This window comes from Danio rerio, chromosome 9 (genome assembly GCF_049306965.1).
Source record: "Danio rerio strain Tuebingen ecotype United States chromosome 9, GRCz12tu, whole genome shotgun sequence".
Taxonomy (NCBI): Eukaryota; Metazoa; Chordata; class Actinopteri; order Cypriniformes; family Danionidae; genus Danio; species Danio rerio.
In genome coordinates, this window is record NC_133184.1 from 33,743,534 (window position 1) to 33,767,989 (window position 24,456).

Genomic DNA, 24,456 nt, shown 5'->3' on the forward strand with positions numbered 1-24,456 from the left:
AGAATTATCGACACTTCCAACTTCCATAACACTGACAATATGAGCAGATGACAATAGAAATGCATATTTTGGCATTAAAAGCAATCAAACAACAAATATTGGCTGTTTTACTTGACTTCTTCATACAATCTAACATGAGCTGAAATAATTACTGGATAAATTCAGAATGTAAACATCCCTCCAGTGTTGGCTTACACAACAGTGTAACAGTAACAGGGCAATTTGCTGTATCACGGCAATGAACCGTTTTCATTGGCCATCATTAATGGCCTGTGTTCCTGTAGTCGATGTTCATTTGGAACTTTAAGTTCGCAGAAGGCTAGGAATAGATCATACACCAGCGCTTGATAATTAGACACCAACAGGTCCAACTGCGCAAGAGGGAATTTTTGCACATGGGCATCATCTTTGGGGAAAGGAGCTTACCAAACACGCTTTCTGCTAATGATGCCTGGCTTTGCCCGCTCCCTTCCGAGTTTCCCTGGAGGTAATTTACTGGAACATCGCTACCGTTGAGACGTTTTCAAGCTTTCAGTCCCTTTGCATGCAGATTCTCAAGACACGCCTAACGAAGGAAAGCAACTTATGGATGTTGAGTAAAAAGAAAAAAAATCACATCATCAAAAAAGATGATTCATCCTAATCAGATTCATCCTACAACACAGTTTTAATTATGCTTTCTAATTATGGCAGGCATTATATCTTCCTCATTTTTATTACATCAGAACACAACATAATGGCAGGATGAAGAAAAAGCTCGCTTGTATGTCTATATACTGAACATATTCAAGGTTTGTACACACGTAATGATAATTTAGGGAAATTTCTTCTTCTATTTTCAACATAGGCTCAATCTGAACATGTAGAACTATATACGTTTCTAGAGATCACAAATTATGTAGCCAGAAGTATGTAGGGCTGCATTTCATCTTTAAAATGAATACAACGGGGCGGTATGATGCTGTTCTTTTCCTCCTTGTGGAAGGTTTAATAGGACATATTTTACTCTCTCCAGAAATGTATATAGGAGTACATAATTAGAATGAGCCCGTGTTGCCTATTTAAGTACACTTAAAACTTTACAGTCTCAATTCAAGCTAATTTCTTGAACAACCAGGCAGACTAGCGATATTGTAGCTACCTTTTGCAGCCACAGGTGGCGATGTAAGTTTTTAGTAGTTGTTCCCACCTTGAGGTAGCTTGAAATATTCATTTGCATAAAGTTGACATTTTCTCAAACTTGCTGCATCGCTGGACATGTCGCTGTCACTTATATAGAAGGAGATCGCCAGAAGTCTCATTTTGCTTTGTCGCTGCATATTGCTAACTTGATGTTCGCTAACATCAATACAAGATGAATTTTGTGACACAGGTCAACATTAACTAGCCAACAATTTTGACATTATTGTGAGGGATATGTTTAGAGTTGGGGCAGGGAATTGTTAATAATAAATAAATTGTATAAATAATAGAAATTGCTAACTTCCAGCATGGTGAAGCAGTGGCCCAGTAGGTAGTCGCCTCATAGCAAAATGGTTGCTGGTTCAATCCTCGGTTGGGTCAGTTGGCTTTTCTGTATTTCTGCATGTTCTCCCGGTGTTTGCATGGGTTTCCTGCGGGTGCTCGCGCTTCCCCCACAAATCCAAAGACATGCGCTATAGGTGAATTGGGTAGGCTAAATTGTCTGTAGTCAGTGCATGTGTGAAAGGGAGCGTATGGGTGTTTCCCAGTGATAGGTTGCAGGTGGAAGGGCATTCACTGCATAAAACATATGCTGGAAAAGTTGGCGTTTTTTTTGTTTTTTTTTTCGCTTTGGCAACCCCAGAATAATGAAGGGACTAAACCGAAAAGAAAATGAATGAATGAACTTCCAGCAGGAGCTGTATCCTTTCCAGTAACAACCCTGCGTGTCGCTGGTAGTTTGAATGGGGATTAAAGTGTAACTTGTTCTACTCTCCCAGGTAGACAAGAAACAACATCATCCACTGCCACAAGTAGAGAATGCTGCTATTTTCATTAATAAACAAACACCTAACAATGTCCTAGCAACAACATAGAGCATCCAAGCAAACAGATATAAAATTATGCAGTCATGGCAACATTGCACATGACTTGTCTACAGTCTACTTGTCTCATACAGTGCTGATAATAAAATAACTTACACACTCAGACAACAATTGAAAGAACATCTTAAAGGAACAGTTAACATTATAACATTATTCAAGCATTCATACAGGTTTAAAACAACAATTAAACAAATGATAACAGAATTGTTGTTTCTTAATCAACTGTTTCTTTAAGAAACACGCTGAACAGAAAGTGCACTATCTAGGTGTCACTGTCTCCTAAGAGCGTTGCTATCTTGTATTACTGCTAGCAACAGACTGGACAGCATCATTATTCACCTAAGCTACAAATTAGACATAATAAAAATAACTTACACACTCAAACAACAAATCTACCGGATGAAAGAACATCTTAAAGGAACAGCTCGAAAAAAATATTAAAATTATATCATATATAACTTTTATATATTACTATATATACTATTTTAGATAACTATTTAGATATACTACTTTTTATACAGGTTTAAAACAACAAGTAAACAAATCATAACAGAATTGTTGTTTCTGAATTAACTGTTCCTTTAAGAAACATGCTAAACAGAATGTGCACTATCTAGGCGTCACTGTCTCCTGAGAGCGTTGCCATCTTGTAATACTGCTAGCAGCAGTCTGGGCAGTGTCATTATTCACCTAAGCTACAAATTAGACATGTAACATTTTATTGCCAGTGAGTGATTAAATCATGAAGCCATTTTCAAGATAATAAACTCTGACCTCAGTGGAAAATGAGTGACTAATACTGAAAGACATCATCATATACCAAGAAACCAGATGAACATGTCACAAGGAAAGACATTTGTTTGAGAGATGTGACAACTACAGTATTTAACAGATAACTGATGTTTGTTAGAGCTCAAAATTTTATAACATCACACAAATAATTTCTTCCTTAATACATAGAGATTCCTGTTCATCTACAAGTGAAGTTGCACATTTCAGATCATCCAGCGATCTACGTTAACCACTCTCAATACTGTAACATTTCATAAACCTGCGCAAATATGACATTTCTGAAGAAAAGGCCAGAAGATGACTCACTGCTATCTAAACTAAAAGTCAAGAGAACGATTTGCACTTTTTTAATCATTATGTAAACACAATCACTTCTGCTTGGAGTGACATACTGAGTACGGTTCAGTAGAGGTTGTGTTTACATGAACCGCACTGGTACAACAGAGGCACACAAGTAGCTAAGCAACTGTTGTCAGGTTGTCGACTCCATTACTATAAAGGCATTATATTAAATCCTCGAAGTAAAATGCACTTTTTCTTGCTCTTTATACAACATAAAGGAAGCTAATTATGTCATTTTCAGAATGGTAAAGTCACTAACTGAAAAGTGATACTGAGGGAGAAGTAAACAGGAAAATAAGAGGAAAAAATAAATGAGTTTCATTGGTTAAACAAAACAAAAACAAGGAGAATTTATATACAAATCAATACGTTTTCCTGTGAAATACTTGTGATCCATTATCATAGGTCATAACAGATATATTTGAAAGTTAAAAGTGTGTAATTATTCTGACCTGTGCTTATTAAAAAAAATAAATCATTCATTAATTTTCCTTCGGCTTTATAGTCTCTATTTCAGAGGTTGCCACAGCGGGATGAACCACCAGTTATTGCACTAAAGTTTATTCATTCATTCATTCATTCATTTTTCTTTTCAGTGTATTCCCTTTATTAATCCGGGTTCACCACAGCAGAATGAACCGCCAACTTATCCAGCAAATGTTTTACGCAGTGGATGCCCTTCCAGCCACAACCCAACACTGGGAAACACTCAGACACTCTTACATTCAAACACATACACTATGGACAATTTAGCTTAATCAATTCACATATACTGCATTTTTTTAACTTGTGGGGGAAACCGAAGCACCCGGAGGAAGCCCACGCCAACACGAGAGAATGTGCAAACTCCACAAAGAAATGCCAACTGACCCAGCCAGGGCTCAAACCAGTGACCTTCTTGTGAGGTGATCGTGCTACCCACTGTGCCACCGTGATGCCCTAAGCATTATATGAACTTATATGAACTTATTATATGATTATGTGCTATTACACTAAGTGCCATATTTAGTGGGTGTCTTCTGTAAAGCCTGGTAAAAGTATATCATGTCTCCATTTATTTAATGAAATATTTCATTTATATTACAAAAAAATAATGAAATTATTTTATAATGAAAATATATTCTATATATTATAATGAAATAATGATATATTACAAAAATATGTAAATTATATAAAAGTAAAACATGATTTATCAGGGTTCCTACAGGCTTCATTAAGTCAAATTTCAGACTTTTTAAGATCATTTTAAGATCATAAAGAATGAAATTTCAGACTTGCACAAGGCTAAAGGCTACTACTTTTTTAATGTACAAGATAAAACCTTTTAAAAACATAAAAAACAAATGTTATTGTAAGGAAAAAACTTAAACCATGATATTAATAAGTAAAGCTTTTATTGAAAACTTTACTAAAACATTTATTGAAATATATTGTTAGTGATTGGATTGCTGTTGTAAATATAGCTTTACATGGACATGGATTAAGACTTGTTTAAAATGATTGAAGACCTACAACCTGTGGTGTAAGCTAATAACAAATGCTCAAATTATATGAGTATTTTTTCTCAGGAATTGTAATTTACTAAGTAGTTTTAAAATGTACTTTTACTTTCCCTTGAGTACATTTTAGTACTTCTACTCCACTATTTCCTTCAACCTGCAGTCACTACTTTATTTTTTCCTGTCTATTTGAGATCAGAAAAATCAGTCCTGTGATTCCTGTCCAATTAAATCGCGCAAACTGTAGAAAGTAAATCACATCATAATAAAGTACCTCAAGACATGGGTGCTTTATAATTGCAGCAAACTGTTTGGAAGCATTAACAGTGTCCAAGGTGTCCAGCATCAGAAATCAACGTCAGGCCAACCTAAAACTAACCAAATATCAACGTCTAATGATGTTACAGCTTGATGTTGTGTGGGCGTTGCCACTATGACGTCTATCAGATGTTGGATTTTAATTACCAAACCTGACGAATAAATTTCAGCATTTGACATCAATAAGATGTTTGCTCAACGTTGGATTTTGGCCACTCTCTAACAATCTAAAATCAACCAAATATCAACGTCATTTGAGGTCATTATTGGACATCAAAATAAGGTTGTCATTAGATGCTGGCTAGACGTTGAATTTTGGTCACCTGACATCACAACCTAAATCTAAGCTAATATTAACCTCTTATGACGTTGTGTGCCTGCTGGCCAATAACTAAATGCACTACAGAATGTTACGTTTACACACACATGTACAAATTACATGTAAACGCATCAGCTTTTAACAGCGTAATACACACTAATCTTGAGTACTTTTAAAGTGTCTACTTTGCACTCATATTTTGAGTAATATTTACAAGTTACTTTTACTCTACTTGCACTACATTTTAGGTAAGTAATGGTACTTTTACTTAAGTGCGATTTTTCTGTACTATTTCCACCATTGACATACACAATAATTCAGTGGATTTAAGACTTTCAAAGGCCTAAAATTTGTTTTTTGAAATTTAAGACATTTTAAGACTTTTTAAGACCCAGCAGATACCCTGCTTATTATATTACGAGCATGCAGAAATTTCATACTTGGTCTCTGGTTTAGGTTTTGCTCTGCAAGGTGTCAAATGAATCACACTTTAAAGACAGTGGAAGGTAGCAATCTCCACTCTCACCGTCCTTGGGATAGAAATTAAAACATCACACTAGTCTTTGCCTGCACATGGACACAAACAAGATCTGTGCCACCTCTTAAAAGGTTACACAAGATTAAAAATATGCTTAAATTCAGTTGGGCTCACTGTATATTAAGCGCTTCCAGTTTTGTCCACGCATGCCGCTCTACTAAAACAACAGAGCCCTGCAGGACACAGAAAATTCATATCGGACAAGGACACTATGTAGGCCAGCCTTTAAATGGCTGAGGGTGCCCTCTTAATGGAGCTGCTGGGTTTAACTTCTTAAGAAAGTTTCGATACGAGGCGAAAGGAAGGCAGGATGCATTTAGGAAAATGAATGCTCATCAAACTGAATGAATGGGTCCCATTTACAGTGCCTGTATCATTTCATAAATGTAGACCAGCAAAGCTGCACTTTCTTTCTGAATGGCTGCCATGGCAACAAGCACATGACTGGCTCAAAACTCAAGCTGAACTCATATCTCTGTTCATTGTGACTTCTGGAGCAGGTGGATTTAGGCTACACTAAAGACAAGTAATGCAACATCAAGCCTACCAACCCGTCGTGCCATGTGTTAATAAATATCTGCAATATCGATGGGACAAAAACTGCTATGAGATACACAGGGACAAGGTAAAATCTGAAACATCTGATTATGTTTTTTTATTTTTATTAATTGATTTAGTTTTTTTTTTTTTTTTTTTTTGACACATGTATCACAGGCGATGTGTTTTTTTTTTTTTTTTTTTTTTGCAAAGGATATGAATCATTAATCAAATGCATTAAATGTATATATAATGACAGTGTATCATCTACAGCTTTTTAAATGTGTTCAGGCTTTGGTTTTAATCGAAAATTACATAAAATGTTAACATATTTATAATATTTCAAGGTTAAATCTGCGAAACCCACAATCAACACATCTCCGCCGAAAACCTACAGCCATCTACTTGTCAAGTTGAAGAAAAGCCAGGTAGGATTGCTGATCGACCACCAGATGTCGACTTTTACACTGTTTTGGTAATTGTTAATCCATTTCAGTCTTTCATCTTTCATAAACAGCTTGAAGAAGAACGGGTTTCTAAAATCAAAAGAGAAAACGAAATGCTTCTACATAAAATGTCCCACATAATGCAGACCAAAGGGGGCGTTGACTGTAAAAATATTTATGTGAAGAAAAGGTATACATGCAACTTTTTATAGAATTAACTTATAATTAATTTGTTAATTAACACGTTCATGTTTTTGCTTCAGTCTTGGCTCAGAAAAAAAGACAACTGGAACTGCTCCACATCACCAGAGAGAATCAGCGCATCCTCCAGCGTTTGTCGACCTGCAGGCCGCGTTACAGCGTTCAGGCGTGGCAGGAGCAGTGGCTCAGGCACCTGGAGCTCATGGAGGCCATAGGCAGATATCCGCGTTTCTTCAGCGCACAGGTGAGTAGATTGTAACTAAAATGTTTCTCATTTTTGTCTCTGTGTTACTTATTTTATACATATTCATATATTAATGCATCTTCGTTTAAAAATATGCATACACTAACTTGAGTTTCTGCCCATTTTCTGCATTATTAAAGGGGTCCTACTTGCCACCTCTGTGAACAGACTATAAGACGATGGATCAGTCGTCTGTTCACATGGGAAATGAAACGAAGAAGTTTGATGATGAGAAGACGAAATGTGAACATATGTTACATCTGCAAATGCTGTCTAATTGATTTGATTCGTAAACACGCTTTATACTGGACTATTGATTTGGTAAATCAAATCTAAATCATACCCACTAGGTGTCGCTGTATTCTGCCAATCTTCTGAGTTAATTAGAGATTAAAGGGATAGTTCATCCAAAAATGAAAATTTACTCACTATTAATTCGCCCACAAGTGGTTATAAACCTTTATGAGATTCTTTTTTCGGTTGAGCACACAACAAAAAAAAATTGAAGAAAACTGAAACTAATGACCATTCATTCATTCATTTTCTATTAGACTTAGTCCCTTTATTATTGCCACACAAAAAAATGAACCGTCAACTTATTCAATTTTTTTAAGCTTACCTAATTCACCTGTAGCGTATGTCTTTGGACTTGTGGGGAAAACCGGAGCACCCAGAGAAAACCAACGTGAACGCGGGGAGAACATGCAAACTCCACACAGAAATGCCAACTGATCCAGCCGTGGCTTAAACCAGTGCCCTTCTTGCTGTGAGGCGACAGCACTACTGCCACTCATATATGAAAAACTAATTTTATGGAAGTTTCCACATTTCTGCTTCGTTCTAATCTTCGTTTGTGTTCAACTAAAGAAAGAAACTCAAGTAGGTTTGGACCAAGTTAATGGTGAGTAAATGATGACAGAGCTTTCACTTTAACAACTAATTTCTAGTTTGACCTCTTATATTATTTGAACTAAATAATGAAGTTATAATTGTGTAAAATAGGGTAAACAGGTTGTTAAAACATCTTAACAATAAAATAACTACAGCTCTGTTGTATTTCCTTTTATTTAGAATGTGTTCTATTTGATTACATTTTTTATTCTGAGAAAAAAAAGGTTAAACTAAAAATTACAGAATATGCCCACTCAAATTTTGTCAGATATATCATAGAATAAGATTAAGGTAAAAGGTGGTTTTATATTCGCACATTCATTCAGTGACAACTTGTGACATGTTCCCTATATTGTTTACCATGCTACTGTTCGAAATCACATGCAAGTATGACTTCAAAACAACATTAGCACTATATTTGAATGTGAACAATGTTGTACTTTAATAGTCTTTGGCTGCTTATATGACTTCCCCATTTAGAATGTGCAAAGAATACTTTTTTGAAATTATATTATTTAGGATGAAGTCTGAATGTGTGAGTATAAACCTAACTTTACCTCAATTAGAACAATTAGAACTAAAAGAACCATTAGTACAGTAGGTTAATTATAATTTTACATATTTCCACCACAATCCTTTAAACCCCTATTTATTTGTAACTAATTTAGCTATGATCAATTATTCTTTTAGACCATACATAATAAGTATCAGAAGGTTCCGGGTTATATAGGCTGCATGTATGTGCTATGTTGAATTTATTTAAAACAATATTTTACCAATGCTGTGGGATTTCATTTTCTTAAAAGTTTAAGTTGAAACATTAAAGTGGACCCTTTACTTGCAGTCAGTATTATTTGCATGTATATTGCCTGCACAATATTGGAAAAATCTGACATTGCAATATTTAGTTTTTCAGCGATATATATTGTGATATAAATGCAATTTCACCAGATGGCTTAGATAGCTTTATTCGGGGAAAACAATCTTAAATTCAGATTGATTGGGGTGGTTTTGTAAGGGTGTGAATCATGTATAAAATTATCAAACCAATTGCAATCAAGAAGAATTACAATAGGTCAAACAAAAAAGTCAAATAAACAGTGCTTTATGGTTTTTGGAGGCTCAAGCAGTATTCAGGTGCAGAACTTGAATAATAAAATGTAAAATAACACTGTGTAGTTTTTTTCATTGTATTAATAATTCAGTAAACTACTCTTCTTCTTTAAAGTTACAAATGTTGTACATTTTTGTGGCCGACTGCTTTAAATTCTCTTGAAATACCTTTAAAACACATGCAAATGATAAAGATTTACTCTGCTATGGTTATACTTTGCAATGACTCCACAAATCTCATGTATTCTCAACTGCTGTGCTGATCACCTATAATCCCTTGACATTGCATAATCTGCGATGTGACTTTTGCAGACACATTGCAATATCGATGCTGAAGCGATATATTGTCCCTAGCGATATATATATAGCCCTAATAGTATGTACATTTAATCAGATACAACCTTTAAAATAAGACCTAAATACTGGTTCTGAACAAAATCTAAACCTAAACAAAACCATAAAACTAAAAAATATGACTGAATAAGATGACAGTTATAAATGAACAATCAATTAAAACGTATAATTTAAATACTTTCATGTAAAATAGATGCTTTAGACACTTCTCAATCGTACTTCAGAAGCTTAAATGGCATAGAAATATTAAATACAATACATAAAAATGAAAGCCTGAAATGGAAATATATTTATTTGTCGTTTTATATCGATTAACAATGCCTGACTTCTGCGATCACGAGAAGCGATGAAAACACTGCTCGACCTCTCTGTGATCGACTAAGCGGGTCTGATCAAGTGAACATCACAAGGGTGGAATTAACCGAAAATGTCTTTTGGTTAAGTGCACTAAGGATTAATGACATCTCTCTGAACGGCTGACATAGACATGGTGTAAAAAGCGACGGTACAGGTACGTCTAACAGTTATGTTCTGCATGATGCGTTGTTTTTAGTTCAGATAGCTAACGTTAGCTTTGCTAACTTTACTGGGCCCTTTGATGGATGAAACAGGGTAATTGACATGTTTTTGGAAATAAGTCGCGTATGTTAAATGTATCATGTGTGTACGTAGTATTTAACAGAACAACGCTGAATGTTTCTAAATGATCAATAATAGCTCTAGCCCATTACATGAATGAGAGACTCCCGGATGAAGCAGTCTACAGCATCACTTTGTAAATGTGACATACTTCAGTATTTATTTGTCCTGTAGGATTCTGGCATGTGTTAGATCGTCCAGTATTGTTCATTTTGAAATAATATTAACTTGTTTGTCGTTTTCACATCCACTTCACGCATGATCTGTTTTGAGTTTATTAGCAGAATATAACTATTTCTGTGGTGTTCACCATAGTAAAGTACGTTAAAGCTAGGGTTAACCTTTTGTGACGGTAATACAATTAGCTGACTTTACATGTCGTTTAGATGTAATAAGTGCTAGCGTGGATCGAATTTACGTGTCATACTATGGTGAAGGCTCATGTCCTGATAGTTAAAGACGTAGCGAGACAGTCCGCGAGTATCCTTACCTGATTGGCCAGAGAACAGAAGTTGACATGTTAGCGTAAGTCAGGTGGCCAGTTAAAAAAGCTGAAGGGTTGGTCAGGAGTGTAAATTAAGTCAGATGATTGGACCATCATACCGGCGATATCTTAATAAAGGAATTGATATTCATGAGAAGTCCTTCGCCTTAGTATATTTCTGAAGTAATCACATGACATTATCCTTTTCGGACGTTTTGCATCATTCCTTTTATACATCACTTGGTCAGTTACAGCTAACATTCTCTACGAATCTGATCCCGTTTCTGAGGTAGTGGATAATAGACGAAAAATACGGTATTAATTGGTTATTACTTGGTTATGTCAGTGATGTCAATAACAGAGATCAGGACACAGTATTTAAAAAATCATATAAATCTCAATGGAGTGTTTGAACTTGCATCACATTGTCCGGAAGTCATAAGGGCAACTTCTCCTACAGCCTGCCTTGTGATCTTATTATGAAATGTTTTTCAGCAGTCATCAATCTTGTACAGTGAGGTTGTATAGTTACATATTTCACATGACTGACTTCCTTGTAAAATATTGGAGCCAGACTAAAATCCCTAAAATGTAATCATATTTTGCATTCAAAATGAGGGTTGTAAAAGAATATTAAAATATATTTAATATGTTTTGAATTACAGACATCTAAGCATTTTTTGGAGAGGGCACAACATATTTTACTAATAGATGCTGCAGACTTTTCATTTGTTATAGGATCCAAACTTCACTTTGATCCTCCTTTTCTATCTCTTATCCTTTAATGCTTTTAATCACATTTGTGTTTGTTTTGTGATTTTACAGCATTATATTTCTGGTGAAAATCATTTAAGAAATATACATTTCAAGTTCATGTGCCAGAATGTTATAACTTTCATTAGCAAGATGCTTGAACATTCCACCCACACACAAAAGCTCTTGTTCACACCACAGCAAATGCTTTAATTACTTTTGTAATATCTGAATTATGAAGTTAAAGTGGAGTGAGCCTTGTCAATTATGCTTTTACCTACAATTTAAACATCATTTCAGCATGCCAATAAATTGTCAGCGTTCATATATAATAAGTAATACAGTGAAAATGTCAACCTTGGCACAAAAAAGTTTTCACCAAAATAGCGAAACTAAATTTTTTTTCTAAAAAGTATTTTACAGTACTTTAAAAATACTCAAAAAAATGTCTCTGTTAATGATTTCAAACTATTTGATTTATCAAAGTCTCACAAGTGGCAATTTCACATCTGTCACATCCATAATGAAGAGGTGTCAAACCAAACTTTTCCTCATAAATGCAAAATGTCAAATAAAATAAAATCAATCTTTTTTTTTCTATAGAGAGCCAACTTTTATCCTTTTGATTAGCATCGTTTCGTTTGGATTGTGCAGTTTAATTCACCAAATTTCTACAAAGTATGAAGTGTGCTGTAAACTCGCTCACTTTTTCGTCACATGCATAATGCCTTTTTTATTCTCTTCATTTATAATCTAAATAATGTTTACAGATTGATATTTTACTGATCCCTTAACTCTGTGGTTAGTTGTTTTGAAAAATTTAGATTGATGGTTCATTATAATGTTAACTTTGTCAGTGATATTGTTTTGAATCTTTATTGCCAATGCCCAGATGGAAAATATTTTCAATTTGCCCTTTAAAAAATATTATAATTTAATACATTTTATAACACAATAATAAATTAATAATAAAAAAATTAAATATTTTAGATATTTCTTATTAAAATATTTTGCAAATTGTGTAAAAACAAGCAAGCTCTACTTGCATCAAAAAAGAACCAATGTTTAAAAGTTTTTAATAAACTATATGTATGCACAACCATCTGGCAAGTTTGGTGGCCTCAGCAGTAAATACATGGAGAACCTTTAAACAAATGTTATTGGAAGGAAAATAATTAATGGTAAATAGTTAAAAATGACCTTCGTAAATAAAAAGTTTTATTGAGATGGATTGTTGGAGAATGGATGGTGTTGGCCACATTGGCTAGCAATACATGAACAAAGTAAAATTAAGACCAGTTAAAAAAATATTTAAGACCTACAACACAATATTTAAGTACATTTAAGGGTTTTTAAAACCTAAAATTGTGATTTTGAGATTTAAGTAATTTTAAGACTTTTTAAGACCCTGCAGACACCCTGTAATTCAATGTAAATTTTTTAAACAAGTGTATTTTGTAGTGATTTGGTTTTGAATGTCTGCAGGGGCAGTGACATGGCTGCTGATGACAAGGCTTCCTCCTCGTCCTCTGTGATGGACTGGAGTTCGGAGCCGCCTCCTTCGCCCACCAGTCCCTCCCATCTGACACACTTCAAACCCCTGACCCCCGAGCAGGATGAGCCACCGCTGCGCTCCGCCTACAGCTCCTTCGTCAGCCTGTTCCGCTTCAACAAAGGTGAAACAATCCTTTCACGGCTGAAATCAACATCTGCGCCTGCATTTCACCTGAATCCTTCAATTTAATTTTATAGAATTTTTAAAGTTTCAAATGTTCACTGTTTTCATGGTAATCACCCTCCATAAAACTGCATTATAAAACGATGTGACGGTAGATCAATAATAGATCAAGACAGCACTTATTTGGATGCATTGTATTTTGTATTGATGATTGACAGTTTAGTTGTAAAGACCAAACCACAAATTTCAAGCATCATATTTTTTTTTAGCATTTTTTTCTGATGTAATGTTCCATTATTATGTTGTGATTTTAGAGAGTGTGTCTGAGTGAATCTGCCTTAAAGGGAATTCCAGAAAGGGAGAGTAGGGAGTCGTATTGAAGAGTCATGTGACAGTGCTTGAGATTTGCCTAGAACACTGTGCCCATTCATTTCACTTTTATGTAGACATCCTTTACTCTGAGGTTTTTTTTTTTTGTTTGTTCTTTATGCATAGTGTCAACACAACATTGAAAGAAATAGATCATCTCTATTAAGATAGAAGTTCACTATAAAACACGGTGAGAAAAGTTTGCGGTAGTGTGAGGAAATGATCTGCTCGTAGAAGCGAAACTCTTATAAAAAAGGAAGTCAGTCAGTGTAGTTGGTTTAACAAAAGTTCAGAAGATGATCAGAAGATTCAGAAGATTTGTTTTTGCTAATGTATGTTATAACGAAGTTGCATTTGTGTTGGACATTCAAAATTGAATTTCTTCTTGATGTATTTGATTATTCTTGATGTATTGATTTACAGATTATAATCCTTACCGTCTAAAATTCTCAATCTTAAGTATTTTTCTAGTGATGAACTCTCTAATCTCTCCCTTTCATTCCTTTTAGAAAAAACAGGTGCAAACATTGCACCAGCAAAAAAGCTTGCTAAGCTTGGTAAGTCTAGCTTTTGTACGGGAATAAAACTGTAGTAAGTATTAATGAATGGGGGAAAGGATGGTGAAAAGATGAAATGTCAACACAATGCAAATTCTTAGTTTAAATCAGCCAGACACCACAAACATTTGACCTCTTTTACCTTTTTCCTGAGATGTTGCTTTTTTCTGTGGTTTGAATTGGTCAGAGGAAGGACGGCCTCCTTCAGTGACGGAAAAAAGTCAATCGGCCTCATCATCACCACAGGGGCCGCGACGCAACTGGTCTAGTCCCTCTCATTCAATACATGGCTCTGAAACACACAGGAAACATCCAGAACTACTCAGAAGAACATCCGCTGCTTCAGGTACCTTCTTCATAATTGTTTTTCAGGCTGTCAATAAGGATCTTTAAGATTTTACACTGCATTCTTTGATTTTAGGATGAAATATGAAATCTGTTGCGTATTAGTTTTTCCATAGAGAAACAGGATTTCTCAACACACACTCTTGCTAGAGTTAGATAGGCCAGTCCTATCAGTGCTTTCTTTGATTGATGACTCGTCACTGCAGCTTGGTTTTCACTGGGTTTATCTGTGAAGATAATGATTCGAAGTCTAGACTCTGTCCTCTTATCCTCTATAGCATTCTCAGGAGAGCCACTGGACATTTACTATGAGTGAAGATTCAGGCGGTTCAGGAATTTGATTACAATTCTTATTTACAGTTAATACTGTACAATTATTGTAAGCCATCACTTCGATTTTGGATGCAATTATGATATTTTTGGTATTTAGCTTCAAAGAACCCATTTAGCTGTATATTCTGTTTAGTTGTTGTCTGTTTCATTCAACGGCGATAAATGATTAGATGTGGAGAAATCCTTTAGGCTAAAGTTGTGTGTATGTTCTTCTTTGTTCACAGCGGAGTGGGAAGGTGAGGATTCTTTGTTTTATTTCATGTGTGAAGTCAGTTTCATAAAGCCTTGATATTCTTCATTTGCTTGAATCCATCAGCTTTAAGTTAAAGTTTGTGTGTATACTGCATGAAAATATTTTTATTAGCATTTTGTCTTATTTCGATGAATATTTTAAATAAGATACATTTAAATTAGAAACCACTATTCTCAGACTTGTTTTTAGACTGTAATTCCTTAATTTTGTTTACCACACTGACCAATAGCTTTTTCTGATAAGCCTCACAAAATGTAAACTTGATTATTTATTATTAAGTTTTTTATTTTGTTATCTTTGTAAAACATGATCAAAAGAACTGTACATTTGGTGTCAAGTTAAACTTGTTTTTCTGAAAACAAGTCATAGAATCTTACTCTTAAAATAAATTCCTCAATTTACCAGTGTTTAGATAAATTACTGTAAAACATGATTTTACTTTAGAAAAAAAAATGGCAGCGCATAGTTTTAAATGGTCCATATTTGTTGCATGTAAAGGAGTGTGCTGAACAGAATGCCTTAAGGTTTTTTGTTTACTCCACATTTTTGCTTCTGAACTTTAGTCACTGTTCTTAGTAATTTATTGTGCTTCCTTTCATTCAAAGTCTGTTTATCAGATTCATAATCCCACAAAAGAATCCTTTGCTAATTTAAAGTGGCTGACATGCTTTGGTTTTGAATGAGCATGTGTTGTTTTTACCTGCATATTGTGGTTTAAAATATAGGCTTAACATCTTATTTTGTACTTTTCCTTGTGCTTATAGAGGGTAGACGGAAATCAGAAGCTCCTCTGGGCAGCCACGATCCCAGAACAGCTGTCCAGCTTCGCACAGCTCTCAAGAGGCTCAAAGAGATCATGGAAGGGAAAAGTCAGGTATTGATTTTCTGTCAACTCATTTGGAATATCACCACAGATTGCAAACTTGCTCATGAATTGAGAAATCAAATTTCATTGATTTCTTGATTATATAAGAGGTCATTGTCCTTAAAAACTTCTTCAAAGTTTCAGAACTCAAAACTTCCTTCTTAATTCATAAACAGCTTAGACTTTTGTTTGTTTGATTTATTTTACTGTCGAATTGCTTTTAAAGGGAAGGTTCACCCTAAAATGAAAATTCTGCCTTACAATTACTCACTTTAAACCTTTGAGTTTCTTTCTAAAAAAAAGATATAAAAAATGTTGTAAACATTAAATGCCATGGTATTTGTTTTTCCTACTATGGAAGTCAATGGTTTCAGCTCTCTTCAAAATACCTTATTTTGCATTCAGCTGAAAAAAAGAAACTCATAAAGGTTTGGAACCACTTAAGGGTAAGTAAAAAGTGAGTAATTATAATTTTTGGGGTAAACTATCACTTTAAAACAAGACGCAATTTAACACAGCCATTTCAGAAAGCCGGAAAATAAAAGAGGATGCATTATGGAATCATACTGATGCATTGCTCCTGATCTGACAGAGACCAAAATAACCCATGTTGTTTAAAGCATAGGTCACAGCAGCATCCATATAATATTCTAGTATGCACAGCTAATACCCTATCATAGGAGTTAATGTTTACTTCCAAGTATTGGATGTGGTACACCCATTACTATTGATATGTATGTATGTTTTTAATTATTCTTATGTAAAAACCTTAAGTGATCATCATAAAAATGGTCCTCAAATAAGAATTTAAAAAGGCAGTTAATTACTATGTGTTAATGATTAGCATTGATCTATCTCCATGGTATATAGAATAAGAAACATTTCACAAAATCCCATGTTCATGCTAGTCATTGCTTTTTGCTTTTATATAAATGACTCTAAGCTTATAGACAAAAGAGGCCATTATTTCAATGTGAATGGAAACCTCTACAGAGTACAGCAGTGGTGTTATTTATGTTATAGTTAGATGTAAATCTTTGCATTCTGTTCTAGGACAGTGATCTGAAACAGTACTGGATGCCAGATAGCCAGTGTAAGGAGTGCTATGACTGCAATGAGAAATTCACAACCTTCCGACGCCGTCACCATTGTCGACTATGTGGACAAATATTCTGCAGCCGATGCTGCAACCAGGAAATTCCTGGCAAGTTCATGGGCTACACGGGTGAGTGTTGTTGAAGTGATGCTGTGGGGAGCGAGGGTCTCTTTCTGATCGCCATCTCATTAAAGAGGCTATCAAAAAAGAAGACGAGCATCTATATCAGATTAAGAGTAAGACCACATTCAGCATGCTGCGTGTGTTTGCAGTGTGGTGGTTTGACCCGTTTGACTTTTGATTTAATGGGTTGTAGTGGGACTTTCGAATTTTGTGAACTAACCATTTTGATTCTGAAAAAGGTAAGAATCTAGATCTGTGATTTTAAACTACTTAGAAGGAATCTGTACTTTTATAATAATAATAATAATAATAATGGTAATAAACTTTATTTTATAAAACACCTTTAAAAGTAGCATCTCAAAGCACTTTCAATGTGAAAAGTATATAGCTAAAAGACACACAAAGATAAATACATAAATTAAAGATAAAGTCCATAAAAGCGAAACAAAGATAATTAAGAACGTATAAAATCACACAAAACTACCCTAAAAAAGTAAGCTTTAAGCAACTATTTGAAACCACTCAGAGATTCTGCATTTCTAATCTCAGAGGGCAGAGAATTCCATCTTTAGGATCCAATGAGAAAAAGGCCAGATCATCCATCGATTTTAGCTAAGTTGACTGAACAGTTAAAAAAACAACATCCAAAGAGCATAAAGCTTAGGATTAAAACCTCAGACAAATATCGAGGTGTTAGACCCTTTAAAGCCTTACAAGTAAGCATGAAAATTTTAAAAACAATATGAAAACTGACGAGAAGCCAGTGCAGTTTTCCACAGTAGGTGTAAATGTGCTCTCTTGCATTGGCCCTGTTTTGAACTTTAGAAGCTGAATATATAAAATTTATATTTATTTATATATAATTTGACTAATTTTCTGAACATTTCAAGATGTTTTGAAGGTATTTTTTGTTGTAAAAGTGAACTGTTCAGAATTGAGCATTGAGTTAAATAGATTTTTGGTTTTATACCCAAAAGATTTAACCACAGATTTTTGTCAGGGTACACTAGTCCTTGGGTTTTCAAATGGGGTCCAAAACAGTGTTTCAGGGTGGTGAGTGGTAAATATCATAGGAAAATTATTATTATATTTATTTAGATTAGTATTGTTTTTTTACAAATTGTATATGTAGTTAAATCATATTTAAACAATTAACTAAACATACTTCGAAACTTTCAACATTTTTGATATTATCATTTCACTCTTTCTTTTGACAGAAGAAAGAAACTTCCACAAGAAATAGTCAAAACCTGTATTTTCCAAAACTGTAATGCTATATTTTTGCTTTTAGAATGTAATGAGAACCTCATTGTTATCTGTGATGTTATCTAACATGTCAAATCTGTTTCTTTTGGCTTCCTCCCCATACTGCAGGCGATTTAAGGGCTTGTACATACTGTCGTAAGATAGCATTAAGCTATGCTCACTCAACAGACTCAAGCTCCATTGGAGAAGATCTAAGTGCTTTGTCGGACTCGCCTTGCTCCGTCTGTGTTCTGGAGCCCACTGAACCACGCACACCTGTAGGAGGTCGCAAAGCCAGCCGCAATATCTTCCTGGAAGAGGACCTAGCCTGGCAAAGGTGAAAACACTAAATCAGAAATTTGCGGGGCACAAAGGGCTTTTCCATTATTCCTGCTCACTTTACCTTTTCCTTATGGCGTTTCTCTATACTTATTAACTCTGCTTTCTTACCATAATCATTGCTCTTGTTGTTTATGGCTTTTACGTGAGGATTGTGAGAGGATGGCCCTCCAACAGTCAAGTCTCTGCTTTTCTTATGCATTTTATCTAAACTTAGAGGCAAATGACATTTAAAAACGTCCTAAACTAGACTAAATACAATAAGATACAACACAATACACAATTATTTTTATATAGCTTATTTAAAAACAACCAAAAATGACCAAATTGCTGTGCATAGTAGTAAAATATAAGAAATAAAGGATAAAAGTAAACAAGACTATCAGATTAATCAATAAAAGCATCAATAATAGAATCAATGATCAAGGATTATTAAAAGCGAGAGAAAATACATAGGTCTTTAAAGCAAACTTAAAAACAGAAATAGAGGGGATTTCTAATGTGGAGCTGTAGCTGTAAATCAAGCTATATGCATTCATCCTTGCGGGTGCCAGAGGGTAGTCCAGCTGCTGCATTTTCACTAGTTGCAGATGGAAGTGAGAAGACTGAAAAATGCCAGTTACAGTAATCCAGATGAGTAAACGAAGTAATAAAATTCATAAGACATAATTAATACATTATATTATCCTAAGAAAGAAAATAGAGCCTTTTTTTCTCAGTTCATTCAGTTTCAGTTCAGAGGCTTTGTTTTTACTTCAAACAGAAATGGGTTATGTGCACAGCTTTGAGTGTTTAACTTTTAGTGTTTTTCAGCCATTGATAAACTTACGGTGAAAGGTTTATGTGACTATTTTAAATGTTATTGATGCTGTAATGTAATTAATACAATCAGTTAAATAGACTTAAGCATTCATTTAGTTGTTCATGCGTAAAACGGGATGAAAGGCTGTTAAACGCAAGCGCCGTCAGTAGCTGCAGGCTAGTGCAATAACTCCATTGAAAATACTAGAGTAAAATACATTTCCAATTTAAAGACATGGCATGGAAAAATGGAATTAAATGCAGTGCTTTTTGTCCGGTCTGATACTCACTTTATATTGTATATCAATCAGGTGGTGAAGATCACTTATTTTTAAAAAACAGATCTTAAACGTGGTGTTTTTGTAATGGTGCGACATTTCACTGGAAGCACTTGAGCTGGCTGACTAAAAATGAAATATTATATATAAATATTTTATCCATCTGCATATACCTAGGCATGGGATAATAACAGTTTTCAAGGTATACAGCCGTTTACAAAATTCAAGGTTTTAAAACTATCAAAATTTTCTGTTATCCCATTCTTAATGTATGTGTAAGATTTATTTTTTTTTGACAGCTGAAGTCATTGATCAATATGAATTATTTAGCCTGACATGTTTACTGTTCCGAAATGTTTTAAATGTTTATCAAAATAAAAATATATTGGCCGCGTCCAAAATCACCTACAGCTCAGTAGGGACTGCATTTGAATTTAAATTTACAACTCGACCAATAGAAAAGTATGTTCTATAAAGTATACGTGTTAGTAGTATTAATGGAGCTCGGCCGTATTATATCCGCCGTTTTATCATGATTTCTGTGACACACCCGCTTCATTCTCATCCATGAATTCTCTCGCAGTTCATCATGGGATAGCATAGCGTTCATCGGATGTGCACTTCGAATTCTCACTAGATGTAGTAGGTCATCCAGGTACTTCTTGGCTACAGTTTTTCAATTTCTATGAGTTCAGACATACTACTCGGCTTGCCTACTGTTTTTAACATACTATATAGTATGAAAGTATACAATTTCAGATGCAGCCTGAAATTCAAAGCAGAAAAAAGTTCTTGTTTTTTAATCAAACATTTAAAAAGAATATATTTTATAACAGTAATCACAATACCGTGAAACCATGATATTTACATCCTAGGATATCATATCGTTCATATACATATCATATACCACCCCATACCTACATATACCCCATAAAAATTTCCGCAATCTCAAGTGGTTCTAAACCTTTATGGGTTTTTTGTTGAATACAAATCATGATGTTCTGAAAACGTTTAGAAACCTAAAACCATTGAGTTCCATAGTAGTAAAAACAAATGGACATCAATGGTTACAGGCATCCAGCATTTTTCAAAATATCATATTTTGTGTTTAGCAGATAAATGATAATCAAACAGGTTTGTGACAAGTGGAGGGTGAGTAAATGATGATGAATTTGCACTATATATGAAGGAACTATCCCTTAATGATGTTCTGTATCATAGCAATATCTTACTCTAATGCAGTGTAGCTTTTGCTGTAGTCAATGTTTAATCTTTATGGATCATGTTACTTCCCCTCTCTGAACGCTTTTTGATCTAATGGTACATCATTCCTTTTATTTTTTTGTTGCATTCATGAGGGAATTTCCGTCTGACAACAAATTACAGTAAAGAAATAAAACCTAGTCACAGGACTATTATGATGCAATTAACTTTAACTCCTTCTGCTTGCTTTTACTCAGTCAGCTGGCTCTTTCTTCTCATGTGTTGTGGATCTGTCTCAATGTTCATCTTTTCTTCTTTCTCTCTCCACGCATAGAAAAAATTCCATTGGGATGAGGAAGAAGTGAGTTTTAGTGTTACTTTTTGTTTTGCATGACCTCCTAGTGAAGACATGCTGCTGTTCTTGAGTGTGGCTGTTTCATGCTTGAGTGTGAGCATTTTAGCTGGAGCTTTTTGAGGGGAAATGATTAAGCCGTTGCTGAGGATATTTGTTTGTGATCTGCTAGTCATCAGGAATCTCAGAACAGCGGTCTCAATTCCAGACTGACAGTGGTCCAAGAGGATATTGGAAAGTCACCTGCCAGGAAGAGGTGATTATGTTATATTTTCCATTTCTTTTTTTGCTTATTCTTCTATTTATAGCCTATAAATACAATCCATTGCATTTTTTTCTATTAAGGTCAGCTAGTGTGACCAATTTGTCTTTGGACCGTTCCGGCTCATCCATGGTTCCTGCCTATGAGAGTTCGGTTAGTCCACAGAACAGCCGAGCTCTACCCAAGACCGACCACAGCGAAGAAGAGCGAAAGATCCTTCTAGTATGAAATGTTTGCTCTTTTCAAACGCTTCCCTGATTTTTGAATTGTAATGTATAATAGCTGATTATTTTGCAGGATTCTTTTCAACTTAAAGATATATGGAAGAAGATTTGCCACAACACTACTGGGATGGAGTTCCAGGACCATCGGTACTGGCTGCGCACTTACCCCAACTGCATTGTGGGTAAAGAGTTGGTCAACTGGCTTTTAAGAAATGGCACTATTTCCACTAGGTAGGAACAACCGAAATTGGTTTCAAGAGGCTTTTTTGTTTATTACAACTTCAAGTGGCAGTTTCTCCCCATGTTCGCGTGGGTTTCCTCCGGATGCTCCGATTTTCCCCACAGACTAAAGACATGTGCTATAGGTGAATTGAATACGCTAAATTGACATTAGTGTATGTGTGTGAATGCAGGATTGTATGGGTGTTTCCCAGTGCTGGGTTGCAGCAGGATGGGCATCCGCTGCATAATAACATTTGCTGGATAAATTGGTGGTTCATTCCGCAGTGGCGATCCCAGATTAATAAAGAGACTAGGCCGAAAAGAAAATCAATGAATAAATGAACTTCAAGTGTGGTCAGATATTGAAATATAAATTTTACAGCATTTACAGCTTTTTTGTGTATTGTTTATTTTGTTATTATGATACAGGGCTCAAGCCATAGCTATAGGACAGGCTTTGGTAGATGGCCGCTGGCTTGACTGTGTAACCCATCATGATCAGATCTTCCGTGATGAGTACGCCCTTTATCGCCCCCTTCAGGTGAGAATAAATATTCCATGGGTTGTTTGAATATGCACCCGTTGTTGTTATGTCAAATCTATTGTTTAGTTGTATGACTTTAATCTAGCAGTACTTATTGAGTAACATGCTATCTGAAAATCACCACTTTTATAATGCTAGTATGTCTATATAAGCACTATATGAATAAAACAGTATTTCAGCAGTCACCATCATGTGTTTGTTGACTTTTAGAGCACAGAGTTCTCCGAAACTCCTTCTCCAGACAGTGACAGTGTTAATTCCCTGGAGGGACACTCTGAACCGTCATGGTTTAAAGACATCAAGTTTGATGACAGTGACACCGAGCAGCTAGCAGATGAAAATGACTATGTCACACCAAGTAAGCATCCTATGACTAGGACCAGAAAGAATCTGCTGACATTTTTTGCTATTTCTGCGCAGAATTTTGTTTAAAAAAAAAAACTGCATATTTATGTAGAATGATTTTTGGGAGTATCATAACTAAAAACCTAGTATATTAATTATAAAATTAATATAATAATTATAATTATAATTAAAAAATAATAATAATTTTTAAACTTATTTAATGTTTACAATGCAAATCCAATTAGATCCACTTATTTGACAAACAAAGCAAGTCTCTCTATCTACTACAAGACTGAAAATATTACTTTACAAACTGTATTGTAAATAAATCATATGAACATGTTCATATTAGTCGATAATATTACTGAAAATAATTTAAAAACTGAATAAATATCAATTTACACACTTTCCATAAGTAAATTAAAAACTTAATGAAGGGCTAGAAATCTGCAGATTTCTGCGCGCACAGATTCCATGTTGGCCTACCCATGACTGTGAACATTCTGTGGCAGTCAGTTTGTCATACCCTTACTAACTTGTCTCTATTCTCTCAACTTTCCAGGCTCGTCCAGCCCCAGCAAAAGAACATCTGTCAGCAGTTTCCACTCTGCAGTAGACAGTGACTCGGCCGCCTCCATCAGTCTAAACATGGAGCAGGACAACGTCAATTTCCACATTAAGAAGCAGGCCAAGTACCCCCATGTGCCTCCCTACCCAGCTGAGCAAAAAAGTATGGAGCCCCATGACCCGTTCACCCCAGAAACCGACATCCATGCACCAAGTGAGGAGAGGCGGAGAGGCCCATTGGCCATCTTGGTTTGCCTCTATCTGCTTCAAAAGCAGCACTAACTCACTGGCTCTGTTCCAAACCCTACATAGGCAGCTACGTTGTAAGAGTAAATCCAAACAGCAAAGAATTGTCACTGGGGGCATAGGTTGTTTTCACACATTTTTGTAACACTGTGATTTTTTTGTTGTTTTTAAGTTCAGTTTGTTTAGGCATACCTAAATAAGGCAGTCATGCTCGAATCTGGACTACAACAAGAGCAATGGGATATATGCACAGCTAGTGTTTTTCAGCTAATGACAAACTTCCAGTGAAAGCTTAATGTAATTATTTTCAATTTCATAACGTTTCTTTTACAATATCGATGTTGTAATGTCATTACAATGCAATCAGTTAAATATTATCAGCAAGGTCTTAAAAATTCCTAAAATGTTGTAAATTTAAAAAACAAAATTTTAGGCCTTAAAAAGTCTTAAATTCCCAAAAATATTGGGTTGTAGGTCTTAAATAATTTTAAACAGGTCTTAATTTTCCAAAGTCCAGATAAAGCTACCCTATCGGGCTGAAATCTAATCACAGATAATCCATCTTAAAACTATTTTATTGCAAAGATATACAAATCACAACAGCTGTTAAACATTTTACAGCAAATTCCATAATCAGAGAAAGAAAACTAAAGAAAGACATGACTTTACATGA

The 24,456-nt window shown here is 34.9% G+C and overlaps 2 protein-coding genes and 1 long non-coding RNA gene across 16 annotated transcripts in view; 2 read left to right on the forward strand and 1 right to left on the reverse strand.

Moving 5' to 3' along the window:
* LOC141376154 (uncharacterized) overlaps positions 1 to 24,456 on the reverse strand; it is a 32,534-nt gene that overhangs the window by 6,094 nt on the left and 1,984 nt on the right. For both annotated transcript variants that reach the window (XR_012385514.1, XR_012385515.1), the window contains exons 2-4: positions 23,497 to 23,612; positions 18,635 to 18,728; positions 14,283 to 14,432 (exon numbers count right to left, since the gene is read on the reverse strand). This is a non-coding gene — a long non-coding RNA (uncharacterized lncRNA). The remainder of the gene's footprint in view (positions 1 to 14,282; positions 14,433 to 18,634; positions 18,729 to 23,496; positions 23,613 to 24,456) is intronic.
* Positions 6,352 to 9,364, forward strand: cfap97d2 (CFAP97 domain containing 2). Of its 2 annotated transcripts, XM_005167781.6 has the most exons (5): positions 6,352 to 6,499; positions 6,759 to 6,839; positions 6,929 to 7,047; positions 7,121 to 7,302; positions 7,443 to 9,364. In XM_005167781.6, the coding sequence occupies exons 1-5, from the start codon at positions 6,404 to 6,406 to the stop codon at positions 7,475 to 7,477; spliced, it is 513 nt and encodes a 170-aa protein (XP_005167838.1). In that variant the 5' UTR covers positions 6,352 to 6,403; the 3' UTR covers positions 7,478 to 9,364. The 2 variants fall into 2 exon arrangements, with proteins under 2 accessions (XP_005167838.1, XP_005167839.1); XM_005167782.6 differs by lacking the exon at positions 6,929 to 7,047 and having other exon boundaries at positions 6,759 to 6,886.
* Positions 10,037 to 24,456, forward strand: part of pikfyve (phosphoinositide kinase, FYVE finger containing) — a 30,511-nt gene continuing 16,091 nt past the window's right edge. The window contains exons 1-14 of one of the 12 annotated variants that reach the window (XM_009304722.4): positions 10,037 to 10,171; positions 13,022 to 13,212; positions 14,093 to 14,140; positions 14,328 to 14,486; positions 15,836 to 15,945; positions 16,990 to 17,161; positions 18,530 to 18,737; positions 21,356 to 21,382; positions 21,546 to 21,629; positions 21,719 to 21,857; positions 21,933 to 22,090; positions 22,511 to 22,622; positions 22,836 to 22,983; positions 23,533 to 23,751. In XM_009304722.4, the coding sequence (XP_009302997.1) occupies positions 13,032 to 13,212; positions 14,093 to 14,140; positions 14,328 to 14,486; positions 15,836 to 15,945; positions 16,990 to 17,161; positions 18,530 to 18,737; positions 21,356 to 21,382; positions 21,546 to 21,629; positions 21,719 to 21,857; positions 21,933 to 22,090; positions 22,511 to 22,622; positions 22,836 to 22,983; positions 23,533 to 23,751 (1,765 nt within the window). In that variant the 5' untranslated portion in view covers positions 10,037 to 10,171; positions 13,022 to 13,031. Of the gene's footprint in view, positions 10,172 to 13,021; positions 13,213 to 14,092; positions 14,141 to 14,327; positions 14,487 to 14,764; positions 15,055 to 15,835; positions 15,946 to 16,989; positions 17,162 to 18,529; positions 18,738 to 21,355; positions 21,383 to 21,545; positions 21,630 to 21,718; positions 21,858 to 21,932; positions 22,091 to 22,510; positions 22,623 to 22,835; positions 22,984 to 23,532; positions 23,752 to 24,456 lie in introns of those variants that run through there. The other 11 variants (XM_005167666.5, XM_068223301.1, XM_005167667.5 and 8 more) reach the window with 11 other exon arrangements.